At 44.1% G+C, this 14,641-nt stretch overlaps 1 protein-coding gene across 1 annotated transcript in view; it reads right to left on the reverse strand.

Moving 5' to 3' along the window:
* Positions 1-8,533: 8,533 nt before the first annotated feature.
* The window catches only part of LOC144764088 (uncharacterized), a 59,061-nt gene continuing 52,953 nt past the window's right edge, over positions 8,534-14,641 (reverse strand). The window contains exon 2 of the mRNA XM_078650247.1: positions 8,534-11,211. Coding sequence (XP_078506373.1) covers positions 9,507-10,787 — 1,281 coding nt within the window. The 5' untranslated portion in view covers positions 10,788-11,211 and the 3' untranslated portion in view covers positions 8,534-9,506. The remainder of the gene's footprint in view (positions 11,212-14,641) is intronic.

Consider the following 14,641-nt stretch of genomic DNA (forward strand, 5'->3'; position numbering starts at 1 on the left):
GGGCGCGATGGGCGCAACACTGACAGCCGTAACGCATAGGTCATGCTTGACCTATTTGCCAGTAGAGGGGGGGTAGGAGATGGGGGGAACGTAGAAGGGTTCAGGGGGCGGAGGGGAGGGAGGGGGGGGGGTGAAACGGCCACAAAGTTTTGGTTGATTTTGTACGATTCAGCACATTGGTACACAGTATAGAGCACATGGGGTGAGGTATATGAAATGGGCACCCAGATTGGGTAATGTGTATAGGGTGCTAATAAGCAGGGGGTTCTCTCCGTTTTCTCCTTCAGGATCTTGCTATTTATTACAATGGCATGTAGGATAGCTTCAATTAATATATGTGGTCTCAATGAAGCAAATAAAAGATTGAGGGTGGCGGCATACCTTAGGACCCTGCGATTAGATTTGATTTGTCTGCAAGAGACACATATTGAAGGAAATAAGAAGTATCTCTTGGAGCAGCTAGGGGTTGATGTATTGGCCAATACTAGGCAGGGGACCAAAACTAGGGGAGTAGCAGTTTTAGGGAGAAGAAATGAGGTGGTAGTAAAAAGGAAGAAGGAGGATCAATGGGGGAGGTGGGTTATTCTGGAAGTAGAGGTTAAAGCGCAGAAATTTACATTGGTTACAATTTATGGGTCCACGGAGGATGATCCAGAGATCTTCCAGTTCCTTGATGTAGAACTAGCCCTATGGTCTGAGCCGATTGTTTGCTGTGGGGATTTTAACATTCATGATCCAGAGAGCTCGTTTGTGCAGGCAGGGGCGAAATATCGGGGAAGGAAAAAGAAAGTGTTTGGGGCATTAGCCGCCATGGTGGCTCATAACTCCCTGGAGGATCCGTGGGTTAAGCTACATTCTCACATGGACGGGAACACCTTTTACCCGGCCCCACATAAAATTATGGTTAGGCTAGATTATTTCTTAATCTCCAACTCCTTGCTCGCTGAATCACTATTTGAGAAACACCCTCGTATCCTGTCGGATCATAGTCCATTAGTTCTCACGCTAAGAAAGGGACAGGCTCTAAGAACAGTTACGCAGTGGTCTTTCGAGAGAGCCTTGTTAAAGGATCCTGCATACAGGGAACATATAGTATGATGGATTAAATACTTCTGGGACTTTAATAGAGGGACAGCACCCCCGGGGTGGTTTGGGATGCCTTTAAGGCTGTGGTGAGGGGAGAGACAGTGAGTTTTGTATTGGCAAGGCAAAAAAAGGAGAGGGTTAAGAGGGAAATAGTACAACAAAAACTGCTGAAAGAAGAAGAACACCTAGCTTTAGCCATGCTACAGAACTCCCCTTTTGAAGTACATTTACTTAAAATAATAGCATTAAAGGCCGAAGCTATAGAAGGCTTCGCTAGGAAGGCAGCTGATAATTATTTAACAAAGAAGGAGAGAACGTAAGGGTGGGGCATGTTCTGGCCATAAGAACTAGACAGAGAACAGCTATGGCTAACATCAAAGAAATAAGGGAGGTGCAGGGTAATCTGATTTTGGACTCTGAATCAATAAGGGAAGTTTTTAGAAACTTTTATACAGAGTTATATGCAGCTGATGATCCAGGGGGATTGGAAGATATAGAATCCTATCTTAGGGATATCCCTGCCCCAGGTATGCTTGAGGAAGATAGGGAAAGGTTGGAGGCACCCTTGCAATTAGAAGAATTTTTGGTAGTTTGCCTAACAGAAAGGCAGCGGGCCCGGACCAAATACCGGATGAATTTTATAAAGTATTTAAGGACGCATTGTTGGTGGATATGTTTAATATAATGCAACAGGCACAACTGGGGGAATCCAGCCCGGAATCCTGGGGGGGGGGGGGGGGGGGGGGGGGTGGCAGATATTGTTGTAATAAAAAAAAAGGGAAAGTCACCAGAAGCTCCCAGTTCATACAGGCCAATCACTTTAATGAACGCGGACGTTAATGTTTTATTCTAAAATACTGGCAAAGAGACTGGCAAGGTTAATTGAACAATTAGTGAGTCCCACACAACACGGGTTTATACCTGGGAAAGGCACAACACAGCACGTTAGGAGGGTAATCACCATGTTTGACGCAGTAGATGTCCTAGAGGACCCAATGGCAGCGCTCTTTTTAGACGCAGAGAAAGCGTTCGACAGGGTCTCCTGGGACTACCTATGGCGAGTTATGAGGTGGTGCGGGATTCCCGAAGGGTTTATAAAAGCTATATAGGTGTTGTATAAGGTACCCACTGCCAGGATCAAAGTTAATGGAGGCTTTTCTGCTGCAGTAAAGATTGCTAGGGGGACTAGGCAAGGCTGCCCCTCTTCACCTTTACTGTTCGCACTGTATCTGGACCCACTGCTGCGGAAATTAGAAAGTAATCCTGCGATCCCACCGGTGAGGGCAAATGGTTGTATTGTGAAGACCCTGGCTTACGCAGACGATGTGGCCATTTTGACCTCAAATACATCCTTAGGTATCCAAGAGGTGGAGGCTGAGGCTCAGGTGTTTGGGCAGATATCAGGATATAGTCTGAATAGATCCAAGACTCAGATAATAGAAAATGTATATTCATGTTGTAATGACACAAGAGTGGTCAGTGCTGCGGTATACCTTGGAGTGTCAATAACGCGCTGCGAGGCCTCCGGGTAGTCTAGCGCTATACAAGTGCAATTTTCATTCATTCATTCATTCATTTCATTTCATTCATTCATTTCATTCACTGCGGATCTGGATTCAGTGATTGAGAATAATATGGCTCCGTTAATCTCAAGGGTTAGGACAGATCTGGAGAGGATGAATAATCTACACCTTTCTCTACTGGGCTGCACCAATGTCATCAAAATGCTTATTCTGCCTACGTTTCTTTACTTTTTCAGATCCATCCCCTTACTCTTTGAAGTAAAATGGTTCAATATGTTAGAGGGAATATTGAATAGGTTTATTTGGGCTCACGGTAAGACCCGGCGTGCCTATAGATTTATGTCCCTCCCGAGAGAGAGGTGGATGGGGGCCCCCTGATTTTAGGCTTTATCTTATGGCTGCAGTTCTACAGTATATGCAGGGTTTAATTGGGGGAGGAGGGATGGATCGAGGGGTCAAATTATGCCCATGGAGGTGTATGCAGCAGTGTTGGGAACAGAGGCAGAGAACTGTTTTCTAAACAGCGTGGACTTTGGATATTACAAGAGGACGAGATTTAAGATGGTTTTGGCGGTACTCAAAATGTGGACTGCTTTCTTAAAAAAGGCCGGGTTAGAGAGGTACAATAGATACACCAGGTTGTACAAGAATAAATCCTTCCCGGCGGCAGTATTTGCCGATCTAACAATGGCTGGTTGGGCAGATAAAGGGATTACACAGATAGGAGATCTAAGGGATTTAGAGGGAATAGCCCAGTTTTCAGCTCTCAGCTCTAAGTATGGCTTAGATAGGAGGGATTTTTTAAAATTTCTCCAGGTAAGGAGTTTTCTTAGTAATAAGCAGGGGGGAACAGCTGGCTTTGAACGGAATCAAATGCTGGAAAAAATAAAGCTGGGAGGTGATTGCACGATCAGATCCTTTTATGCAAGCCTTGTAAAAGGGAAGTCTGACGACATTAATAAATTTAGTAACAAATGGGCAGGAAAACTAGGGGGAGAACCGGAAAAATTCCAGGAGTCGCTGGATTTGGGCCGTACAATTTTGTGTTCAGCTCCCCTGCAGTCGCAGTATTATAAGACTTTGTATTCCTTGTATTATACCCCAGCTAGAATAGCAAAGTGGGGAGGTTCTACCGATACGACGTGCCCTCGATGTAATTCAATGGAGGCAGATATTGTTCACATTTTCGTGCTCTGTCCCCAGTTGTATACCCTGATTAGAGAGATAGAGGGATTTTTGAATAGGACATTAGGCTTACAAACCTCCTTAACGCCCATGTGGATATTGCTGGGGATAGGTTTAGAGGAGGAAAACGTACATAAGGAATTTATGTTTATGGCAATGGCGGTGTATAGGCTGACTATAGCAAGAGCATGGCTGGATAAGAATCCTCCTCCCATGCAAACGTGGGTGGCGAATCTATTAGCGACGTACAATCTTGAGAAATCCATATACGCACGTAAGGGTAGGAGAGGAAGGCTGCAAGGACTAAAGATTTGGGACCCAATAGCAAGATGGAAGGAGACTGTGGGTGCATAGCATCATGAATCTGAAATGTATTAAAGATTATGTATCATGAATTGTAATTGGATGTATGTATACTGTACAATGTGCTTTTGTTGGGAAAAATCAATAAAAAAATATATTTAAAAAAAAAAATTGATCTTAACATACAGATAGGGGTTCCTGGAGAGGTTTGTGTCGAAAAAGCTTTTAATCTGTAAATATTTAAAAAAAATAGCTAGATTGTAAGTGAAATTTCCCCTTCAAAAAAGAAAAAGGGGCCAATTGATCGGACTGGACTAAATCACCAATTTCCTTCAACCCTAAAGACCTCCATTTCATCATCAAACCATCATAAAATATTGGAGGAAGCAAGGCAGAGGCGTCTAATGGGGTATAATAATTAAGTTTTGGAATAGCCAGACGAGAGCGAATTTTCTGCCATACAGAGAATAAGGCCCAGCAGATCTTAAATGTGTTTTTTTTAAATAACTGATTTCCTGTACACGTGTTAATACCCCCTTGGCAGCATCCCCAAGTGCTATTTCATAAATGGATGGGGACATACAGATTGAAATCTCAACATTATCCCCAAGAAGGGGGAGACCAAAGTGCCGAATCAAGGCGGCCCAATAATAATATAACAGATTAGGAACGGCCCAGCCACCTCGCTCCCGGGGGAGACATGTCCATTTAGCGGGCCTTCTCGGCCTGCGATACCCCCAGAGAAACCGTTGACATATTCTATCAGCTCTCACTAATGTTGAATTAGGGATTAAGAGTGGGGTGGACCTAAAAAGATATAAGAACTTTGGGAGAGCAAGCATTTTCAGGATATTGCAACGTCCATATAAAGAAAGATGCAGATGGTCCATTCTCTCAAGTTTCCTATGAAGCGAATCAATTACAGGGAGGTAATTTAGGTCTGGAATCTGATCAACATCGGCGGAAATTTGAACACCAAGGTATGTGGCCTCTTTGATTATAGAAACATGCGAGAGGGGCATAGCTGAGGATTGAATTATTTGGGTCTTTGAGATGTTGAGCTTATACCCAGACATAGCATCAAATTGAGCCGCAAAACTCTCTAACGCTGAAAAAAAAGAGCCAACACTGTCAGTTAGTACAACAATATCATCGGCATACGCCAATGCCTTGTAGTCCACCACGCGAACCCTGACTGGAGCAATCCCATGGCAATTTTCGATCATACTCAGGAAGGGATCGATGAACAGGGCAAATAGTAGGGGGGGGACAGGGACAGCCCTGTCTAGTCCCCCTACTGATAGAAAAATAGGCAGATTATTTCCCTGAGATACGAATTGCGGCGGTTGGAGCCAGATAAAGCGCCTGGAGGGCCTGGATGAACTCGGGAGGGAATCCCTTCCAACGCATTACCGCCCAAAGATACCCCCAGGAGACCCTGTCGAACACCTTCTCGGCATCCAACAGGATCACCCCGAGGGGAGAGCTCGTAGCCTGAGCCCAATCAAGGAAGGGCAATGACGCGCCAAATGTGATCTGTTGTGTCCCTTCTGGGAATAAAACCATGCTGCCGGATTGAGACCAAGGGGACTATAACTTGAGCTAGTCTAAAAGCTAGAATTCTAGAATAGATCTTACTGTCTGTGTTAATGAGCGCAATCGGCCGATATGAGGCAGGGTTTAGCTCATCTTTGCCCTTCTTTTTAAACAGCACAATTGTGGCCCGGCGCCAAGAATCAGGAACAACCCCAAGTTGGGCAGCCCTACCGCTAACATTTTTTGTCTGAACAGTGGTGAGAAGGTCTTATAAAACTTGAGATGGATAAGGTCGGGCCAGCAGCCTTACTGTTGGAAAGAGATTTAATAGCGGTTTCTACCTCATCCCAGCTAATGGGTGCTGAAAGGACTTCATTCTGTTCCATTGTTACCCGCCAGGTGTTTAAGGGGTGAAAGAAGTCATCCAGACCAACTTGGTTTTGGGCCATGTTAGGATCTTCTGTATATAATTTAGTATAGAAGCTCACAAAAACATCAAGGACCTCCGCCGGGGTCTCTTGCAGACGGCCCTGTTGGCCTGTAATTCGGACAATTCGGTTCGCCATAGCCCTCTGCTGCAGTCTCTTTGCAAGAACCTTGCCTGAGTTTTCCCCAAACTCATACATTAGCGTACGAAATTGAACATATTTGGCTGCTAAATCTTGATACAAAGGTTCTAAAAGATTAGACTTAGCTATAGTGACCGCTTTCTGACTATTGGATAAATCGTGGCCCAGGCGGATATTATTACACAATTCAAGTTCAGCTTGTTGCAACTCTTCGAGTCTATCTTTAGTGTGTTGCTGGGCTGGTTTCCAACGGTGGGAGGCAAAGTTTTTAGTTTACCCACGTAAAGCCACTTTAAATGTATCCCAGACCATAGAATCAGAAGAGGTACCCCTATTAATATTAAAGAATTCTTGGATCCAAATAGCCATACGCTCCTGATATTGCTGATCTATAAGGAGCTTGCTCTCGAAAGTCAATGGCCTAATTTGGTTAGTAGGACGGTCCCATGAGAGATCAATAATTATGGGATTATGATCGGATATGGTCCTGGGGGCAACTTCAATGTGTGCCGAAGAGGCACTTTGATCCGAAAGAAAAGCATAGTCAAGGCGTACCATTTTATTACGTGGGGCAGAATAGAATGTATATCCATCCATATCCTGATGGTGATAGTGCCATAGATCTATAGGACCATGGTCCAACAAAAGAATTTGGAGAGCCTTGAATACGTGAGGCTTTCAGCCCACATAGTTACGACAAGTTAGGAGATTGATTTGACTAGAAAGATTAATATTAAAGTCACCAGTAAATAATATTGGTTGGGGCCATCCCACTAATTCCAAATTTAGGCTCCTGAGAACTTGCGGATCATCTAAATTGGAAGTGTATATTGAGCAGACTGATAATGGAGATCTGTTCAGCAAGAGTTCAATAATTGCCCATCTTCCAAAATGATCCACCTTCACCCTTTTAATAGATCCAACCCCATTCTTCAGGAGAATAGTTACACCCCTGATTGTAGATGTTTGTCTAGAACAGGCAACCAACTCATATCCAGGAAATCTTAACCAGCTACGTTTAGTCCACGGGATATGAGTGTCCTGTAAGGAAATTAGATCGACCTGTAGAATTTGGCGAATCTTGTAAAACATCCTACGCTTCTTGGGATCATTCAAACCACAGATATTCCATGTGACACTGCGTAGCCTACCCCCCCCCCACCATTCAAAAAGTAGAAAAATCAACAACCAGCAAGACTCAATTTACTAATAGTACTGTACAGAAAAATTAATGGACCTCTGAACAAGAATATACATAGTGTAGACAATATTTGAGTCATTAGCGCATCAATCATGTTTCCTAAACACAAAAAAGATACTAGAAACAGAAACAGCCTCCTGAGCCCCCGCCACCAAAACACCCCCCCCCCCCGAACCCCCCTAAACCCCCCCAAAACCACCCCTCACCTTCCCAACACCCCTCGTCCCCACCCCCCATGTAGAGCAACAGGACCATGGTCCTTTTGATGGTCAGGTTGGTGAGACCCACTTTCTCCCGGAACCGGAGAACCCCCCCCTCCATTGAAGCACTACGGAAGACCTGACCGCCAGATAAACAAAAAAGCCAAAGAGAGAAAATCTAGCAAAATATCTGTCAGGTCATCTAAAGTCACTAATCTTTAAAGTGAGCAAACATCCCATCCCGAGTCAATCCGAATTTAGTGCAACAAGTTAAATTAAATAAGGCAGTTCAACCTAGATAGTCCCAAGAAACTCCTTGGCCAATATCTCTGATGTAAAGTATTTAGTCTGACCTTTACAGATCACTTTCAACATAGAAGGAAAGAGTAGAAAGGCTTGAGCACCCTTAGCCTGGAACAAGGGCATCAGCTGACGAAGGTGCCATCACCTCTCAACTGTAGCTGGACAGAAATAAGGCTGCACAAAAAATTGACATCCCTTCGCAGTCCGCTTTTTATCAGGTCTGGCGAGATCAAATATTTTCTCAGGTGCAAGAAAATTGTTGAAGCATATCAGGATGGCGCGTGGGAAGGTTTTATTGGTACCAGAAGCTGAGGTTTGCCGCTGCTAAAATGGAAACCGGTGTGCCCGCTATATTTCTAAATTCCAGTCCCATTGTGTAACTTCTGGATACGCCTCCAAAAAGAGCTCGACTATGAACTGCCTAACATCTTCGCCTTCTATATTTTCTTCGATTCCTAAGACTCTTAAGTTGTTTCTACTTGCTTGATTTTCTAAGTCCGTGAGCTTCCATAGGATATCCGTATGTTGTTCCTTAATCTCTGTTGTGAGTTCTTTCTGGGCCACCACTGCATCCTCTAACGCCAAAATCCGCTCCTCAGCTTCCCAAACCCTGGAGGCAACGTCAGTACATGTTTTCACCACTCGGCGCAAGGAGTTCTGCATTCTACGGCACACCCCCTGTGTACGAATGTTCTCCTGTCTTGTAGCCTCTCTGTGGGTGATGATAGTTTGGTAAATTGTTGAGAGGGTAACTTCCTCAGAGGTTTCTGTTGACGAGCCATAGGGATTGTCAGGTGTAGCTCCACTGTTCGTTACAGCTTGGTCTAATACTATATTCTGTAGGCAGGCGGTATTTATCAATCCCTTGTGGCAGGGGGCTTTTTGAACTGTATTAACAGCACTCGCGGCATTCACATCCTTAGAAGCCTCACTAAGGCGCTAATCCCCTGATTCACTGTCGTAGTCGGACCATTCAAGTTCAGCATCAAACTCCGGATCCTCCTCCGCTGATGAATGATCCGAAACTGAATAAAATGTATCTGTGGCCTCAGTGCTCTCTGACCCCCTTGAATCGAGACCAGACTTTGAAATAATGACTGTACCATTTGCAAACAACAGATTAGAGCCTTGCTCCAGGAGAGAGACCGAATGGGCATCAGATTGAATACATGGCTAAACTACAGTTCCCAGCATACATTGAGAAGGAGGTATGGGTGCAATATTAGACATATCACTTGAATTTTGTATAAGAGTAGCACCTGAGTTGATATCGTGTGGAATTTCTGATGTAGTATTTATCTTTGCCTAGTAATAAATATCTTGTTGCATTATGCACATTCATGGGTTTCTCTCCTACGTGGACTATCTGATGTTGCATAAGATGCTACTTTCTAATAAATGCCTTCTCACATTCAGTGCAGTTGAATGTTCTCTCTCCGGTGGAGATTTTCTAATGTTGCTTCAGCTCTCCATTGATTAAAAATGATTTTTCACATTCTGTACATTGGTATGGTTTCTCCCCAGTTTGGACCTTTTGATTTTACTTTAGCTGTCGATTTGTTATACATGCTTTGCCACATTCTGTGCATTGATATGGTTTCTACCCAGTGTGGAATTTCTGATGTAACATTAGATGTGCCTTTCTAATGAATGCCTTCTCACATTTATATGGTTTCTCCCCAGTGTGGACTATGTGATGTCGTTTTAGATCTTTATTTGTTATAAATGCTTTATCACATTCTGTACATTTATATGGTCTCTGCCCAGTGTGGATTTTCTGATGTTGTTGTAGGTTTCCATTTGTTATAAATGCTTTGTCACATTCTGTACATTTATATGGTCTCTCCCCAGTGTGGAATTTCTGATGTAACATTAGTTGTTCCTTTCTAATGAATGTCTTCTCACATTCTGCACATGTATATGGTTTCTCCCCAGTGTGGATTTTCTGATGTAACATTAGACGTGCCTTTTTAATGAATGCTTTGTCACACTCTGTACATTGATATGGTTTCCACCCAGTGTGGAATTTCTGATGGTCCAGTAGATATGACTTTCCAGGAAATGCTTTGTCACACTCTGTACATTGAAATGGCATCTCCCCAGTGTGGATTTTCTGATGTTCCATTAGACGTGACTTTCTAATGAATGCTTTGTCACACTCTGTACATTGATATGGTTTCTCCCCAGTGTGGAGTTTCTGATGTAACATTAGACGTGACTTTCTAATGAATGCTTTGTCACACTCTGTACATTGATATGGTTTCTCCCCAGTGTGGCCTTTCTGATGTTCCTTTAGATGTGACTTTCTAATGAATGCTTTGTCACACTCTGTACATTGATGTGGTTTCTTCCCAGTGTGGATTTTCTGATGTCGCTTTAGCTCTCCATTTATTACAAATGCTTTGTCACATTCTGTACATTTATACGGTTTCTCCCCAGTGTGGAATTTCAGATGTTGCTTTAGCAATCCATTTGTTTTAAACGCCTTATCACATTCTGTACATTTATATGGTTTCTCCCCAGTGTGGATCATGTGATGTAGTTTTAGATCTTTATTTGTTATAAATGATTTGTCACATTCTGTACATTTATATGGTTTCTCCCCAGTGTGGATCATGTGATGTCGCTTTAGCTCTCCATTTGTTATAAATGCTTTGTCACATTCTGTACATTTATATGGTCTCTCCCCAGTGTGGATTTTCTGATGTTGCTTTAGATCTCCATTTGTTACAAATGCTTTGTCACATTCTGTACATTTATATGGTTTCTCCCCAGTGTGGATTTTCTGATGTCGCTTTAGCTGTCCAATTGTTATAAATGCTTTGTCACATTCTCTATATTTATATGATTTCTCCTCTACGTGGACATTCTGATGCTGCATTATGGCTTTCACGGCAGAGAAAACTTTCCACAGTCAGTCGATCAATATGGTTCTTCTCCAGTATAACTTTCTGATGTTGCACTTGCTTTGTCTCCCTAATAAATGCGTTGCCACTTTCTAGATATTCAAACGGTTTCTCTTCTGTGTGTTCTTTCTGATCCAGGTTATCTCTTCCTTCGTAGTGAGAACCTTATCAGACTTGCTTCAGTATGTCAGTGTGTTATTTTGTCAATGTTTATCAGGTGATCCCTAAGAGCCAAGTACAGACCACATTGGGCAGTTTGGATTTTCTGCTGTAGAAAGACTTTGGCGAGGCATTAGCCTTCAATGGAAGAAATTTTAAGGTGCACTGTTTTACATCACTTCCTACACAACTGATGATTAATTCCTTCACTTTTTTTGTTCATTACTGCATTTATTTCACCTGTTGGAAAAAAAAAACACTGGATAAGCTTAAATGGTGGGTCCATCACGAAATTCTATTGGCATTTAATGAGACATTTAATTCACCACATAGACAAGTGTGCTGAAGAAATTCTAGATTACACTTTCAATGTGGAGATGCCATAGGCAGAGCAAGGGCATATGATCCTTTCTTGACGCCCTCCTATCGTGGATTGTGGACTCAAGGAGTAACCAAGACTCCAGTTGAGTCTTTTGTGTAGCACCACAGTTCTTCTGACAGCGGTTCTATGTAGATCCAAAAGAGTCGGATGTGATGGGGCCAGAGACTCAGCACTTACGTCCAAATGGGCCTTATTTGTGAGGGAAACTTCAAAGAGTAGTTTTGAAGTACACCAGTATCGCTTTCAATCCTGGCACTCACTCCAGACTACCAAAGGGAGTAATCATTCCTTTATATGGGGACAGTCTACCACCCTGTGAAGGGTAAGAGTGGGCCCCTTCCTCCCATCTGCCCAGAAAGACCCATTGGGATGCAGATGGATGCAGATAAGTGCTAAATCACACCCAACCCTTGCAGTGTCTGTGGCTCTCTAGAAGGAATACACAAAGGGGTCGGTCACCTAGCCCAGACGTGTACTAGAGACAGGGTATAAGGCACAAAGAGCAGTACAAGCAGAGAAAAGTCCACTTTCTAAAAGTAGCTTTTCTAAAATAGTAATGTTAAATCTGACTTTACCAGTAAGGAAAATGCTACTTACCAGTATGCATCTGTTCTTGGCATGTAGAGCTGCAGAGATGTACACTTAGCATTAGATCGTCACCTGGTGGTGTCAGGTCCTAGCCTTCGCGCCTGCATTGCGAACTACATTTCCCAGGGATTGCGGGCCAAGAACTACATTTCCCATGACCCTTTGCAGCCCTCGCGATATAGCGTTGCCGAGCGGCTTGCTCGGAGCTAGTGATTCTGGATTTCCCCGCGGAAGCGGCTGCTCTCTGTTCCGGTGCTCCGTCCTAGGAGAGAGGTCTGCGTTGCGGTGTCAGCGCGGAGGACATTCCTGGATAGGTGTTCGTTCTTGACTCTGTTCCCTAATCGCTGGGCTCTTTCATTCCTTAAGAGAGCCAAGCGTTTACCTCGGTCAGGCTCTGCAATTCATAGAGCTGGTACTGTCAAAACGTCTGTGGATAAGGCGTGTCTATTGTGCGTTTATTTACGTTTTTTGTTTCTTTCTTGAGTTTGGTGCTTCAAGTGGCGGAATGAAGGGGGGAGATATCTCCTCATTGCCGTCATGAATTCATGATGTGTGTTTGTTCTTCGAAGTTGGAATACAATTCCCAAAGCGGGAAGCGGTGGCATTGTGGCTACACTTCACCGTGTTTGGTTGGGTTTGCCTAAAAGGAGGTTACATGTTCCAGGCAAGGATTTCAATGCAGTAATTGATATCGCACTTTATGGAAACTGGCCTCTACAGTCTAACCCATTGTGGCTTGCATAACTTGATCTGCTGGATAGCAGGAACATAGCATGGTGCAAGACATTCTTGGCTGTAGAAAATTTATGAGGAAGAGTGTTGCCACTCTGGGGGTGCGTGAAAACAATCTACCAGTAATAGCTGATGTACATGGTGTGATCATCCTTGTATATGTTAACTGTGTTCCTTGTGTTGCATAGGGATTGGAGGAAAGGGATGAAGGCCGTCGAGCGGAGAATGATTCATGTTTGATGCAGGTGATTAGTTCTTCTAGCGAGACTTTAATGAGAGTAGTCATAAGGAAATGTACTAACCTGTTATTTTGTTTTACAGCTTCCTTTCCCTGCTGCCCCCTCCTTTCCTTCCTTGGGTTTTCCCCGTTTACGGGGTTTTTCCCTCACCGTATCACCCGAACACCCTGTGCATTCCAGTCAGGGTGTTTGGGAGGTCCGGAGGTGGAGCTTATTGCTGCAAATGAATCCTGCAGAGTGCTGATCCTGACAGAATCACTAGCCCAAGAATTACACTCTGCCCGGTTCGTTGGTAAGAATAATGATCCCCTTTTGTCTGATTGGGCGGCTTTTAGAGCCGAATTTGAGAAGGTATTTGATCGTAGGGCTGCCTCGTTCACAGTAGATAGGGAACTCATGGAGCTGAGACAAGGAAGGAATGAGTTGATTACTTATCTAACCTCGTTTAACAGGCTAGTGGCAGAGGCCGAATGGCCTGAGGAAAAGAGAATGTCCCTTTTTTATCAAGGGTTAAAAGATGAGTTAAAAGATGTGGTGGCTCAAGTGGACCCCCAGCCCAAGACTTGTGTTGACATGATCAATCTCGCTCTGAGGCTAGATGGTCGATTGTCAGAAAGAGGGGGTGCTAGGAAAAGATGGGATAGAGGTACATTCCATTACGATCGCACCTCTTCTAAACCCACTGGAGGGCCTGAAGTTAGTACAGAGCCTATGGAAATCGGAGCCCTCAGATCCCCGTTGTCAAGGGCAGAGAGGGAAGCTAGGAGAACCCAGGGGCTATGCATGTATTGTGGGAAAAAGGGGCATTTCGTGAGAGACTGCCCTTCTAAGCCCAAACCCTCCAGTAACAGTAGGTTCAAAATAGTAGCTGTTTCTGCCAAGACACCCAGCGATGAGCAGGGGGAACATGCTAGTCCGGGAAGAGGGGAGAAATCAGAATGGAATCTGACTTCCTTGTCGACCGTCGAGGTGGGGGAAACAGAGTCCCATTTGGTAATTGGAATGACGTTGAAATGCGAGAATGAGTGTCACCAAGTTCTGGTTATGTTGGATTCAGGGGCAACGGGCAATTTTATCGATGAGGGTTTAGTATCTCGATTAGCCTTACCTCGCATCCTGAGAGAGAACCCCGAGGTTGTTCTAGCGGTGGATGGTAAGCCTTTACTGTCAGGACAAATCACCGAAAAAACAAGTGAGGTAGGGTTGTCAGTGGTTCGGCGAGGTATTATTCACTCCGAGATGTTGTCTTTGAATATCATAGCGGCACCTCAGTATGAGGTAATTCTGGGAATGCCCTGGCTAAGTAGACACAATCCTGTGATCAATTGGAAACATAAAACCTTTGAGTTTTTGCCTGAGTTTTGTCAGGATCACATGGTGGCCGGACCTTCTGTTCATGTGGCAGTTTTATCCACTCCTTATGTAGCAGCCACAGCAGCGGAAAAGAATGTACAGCTTCCGGCAGCGTATAGTAGTTACAGGGATGTGTTTAGTGAAGTGAAAGCAGAAACCCTTCCTCCACACAGGGAGTATGATTGTTGCATCGATCTGGTGGAGGGGGCTACAATTCCATCTTGTAGGATATATGCATTGTCCGTCCCTGAGACTGCTCACTTGAAAGAATATATCGACCACTACCTCCGCTTGGGTTTCATCAGACCTTCCCGCTCCCCGGCAGCCTCTCCTCTGTTCTTCATAGCGAAGGCCAATGGGGATCTCAGGGCTTGCG

The sequence above is a fragment of the Lissotriton helveticus genome, chromosome 6 (assembly GCF_964261635.1).
Source record: "Lissotriton helveticus chromosome 6, aLisHel1.1, whole genome shotgun sequence".
Classification (NCBI taxonomy): domain Eukaryota; kingdom Metazoa; phylum Chordata; class Amphibia; order Caudata; family Salamandridae; genus Lissotriton; species Lissotriton helveticus.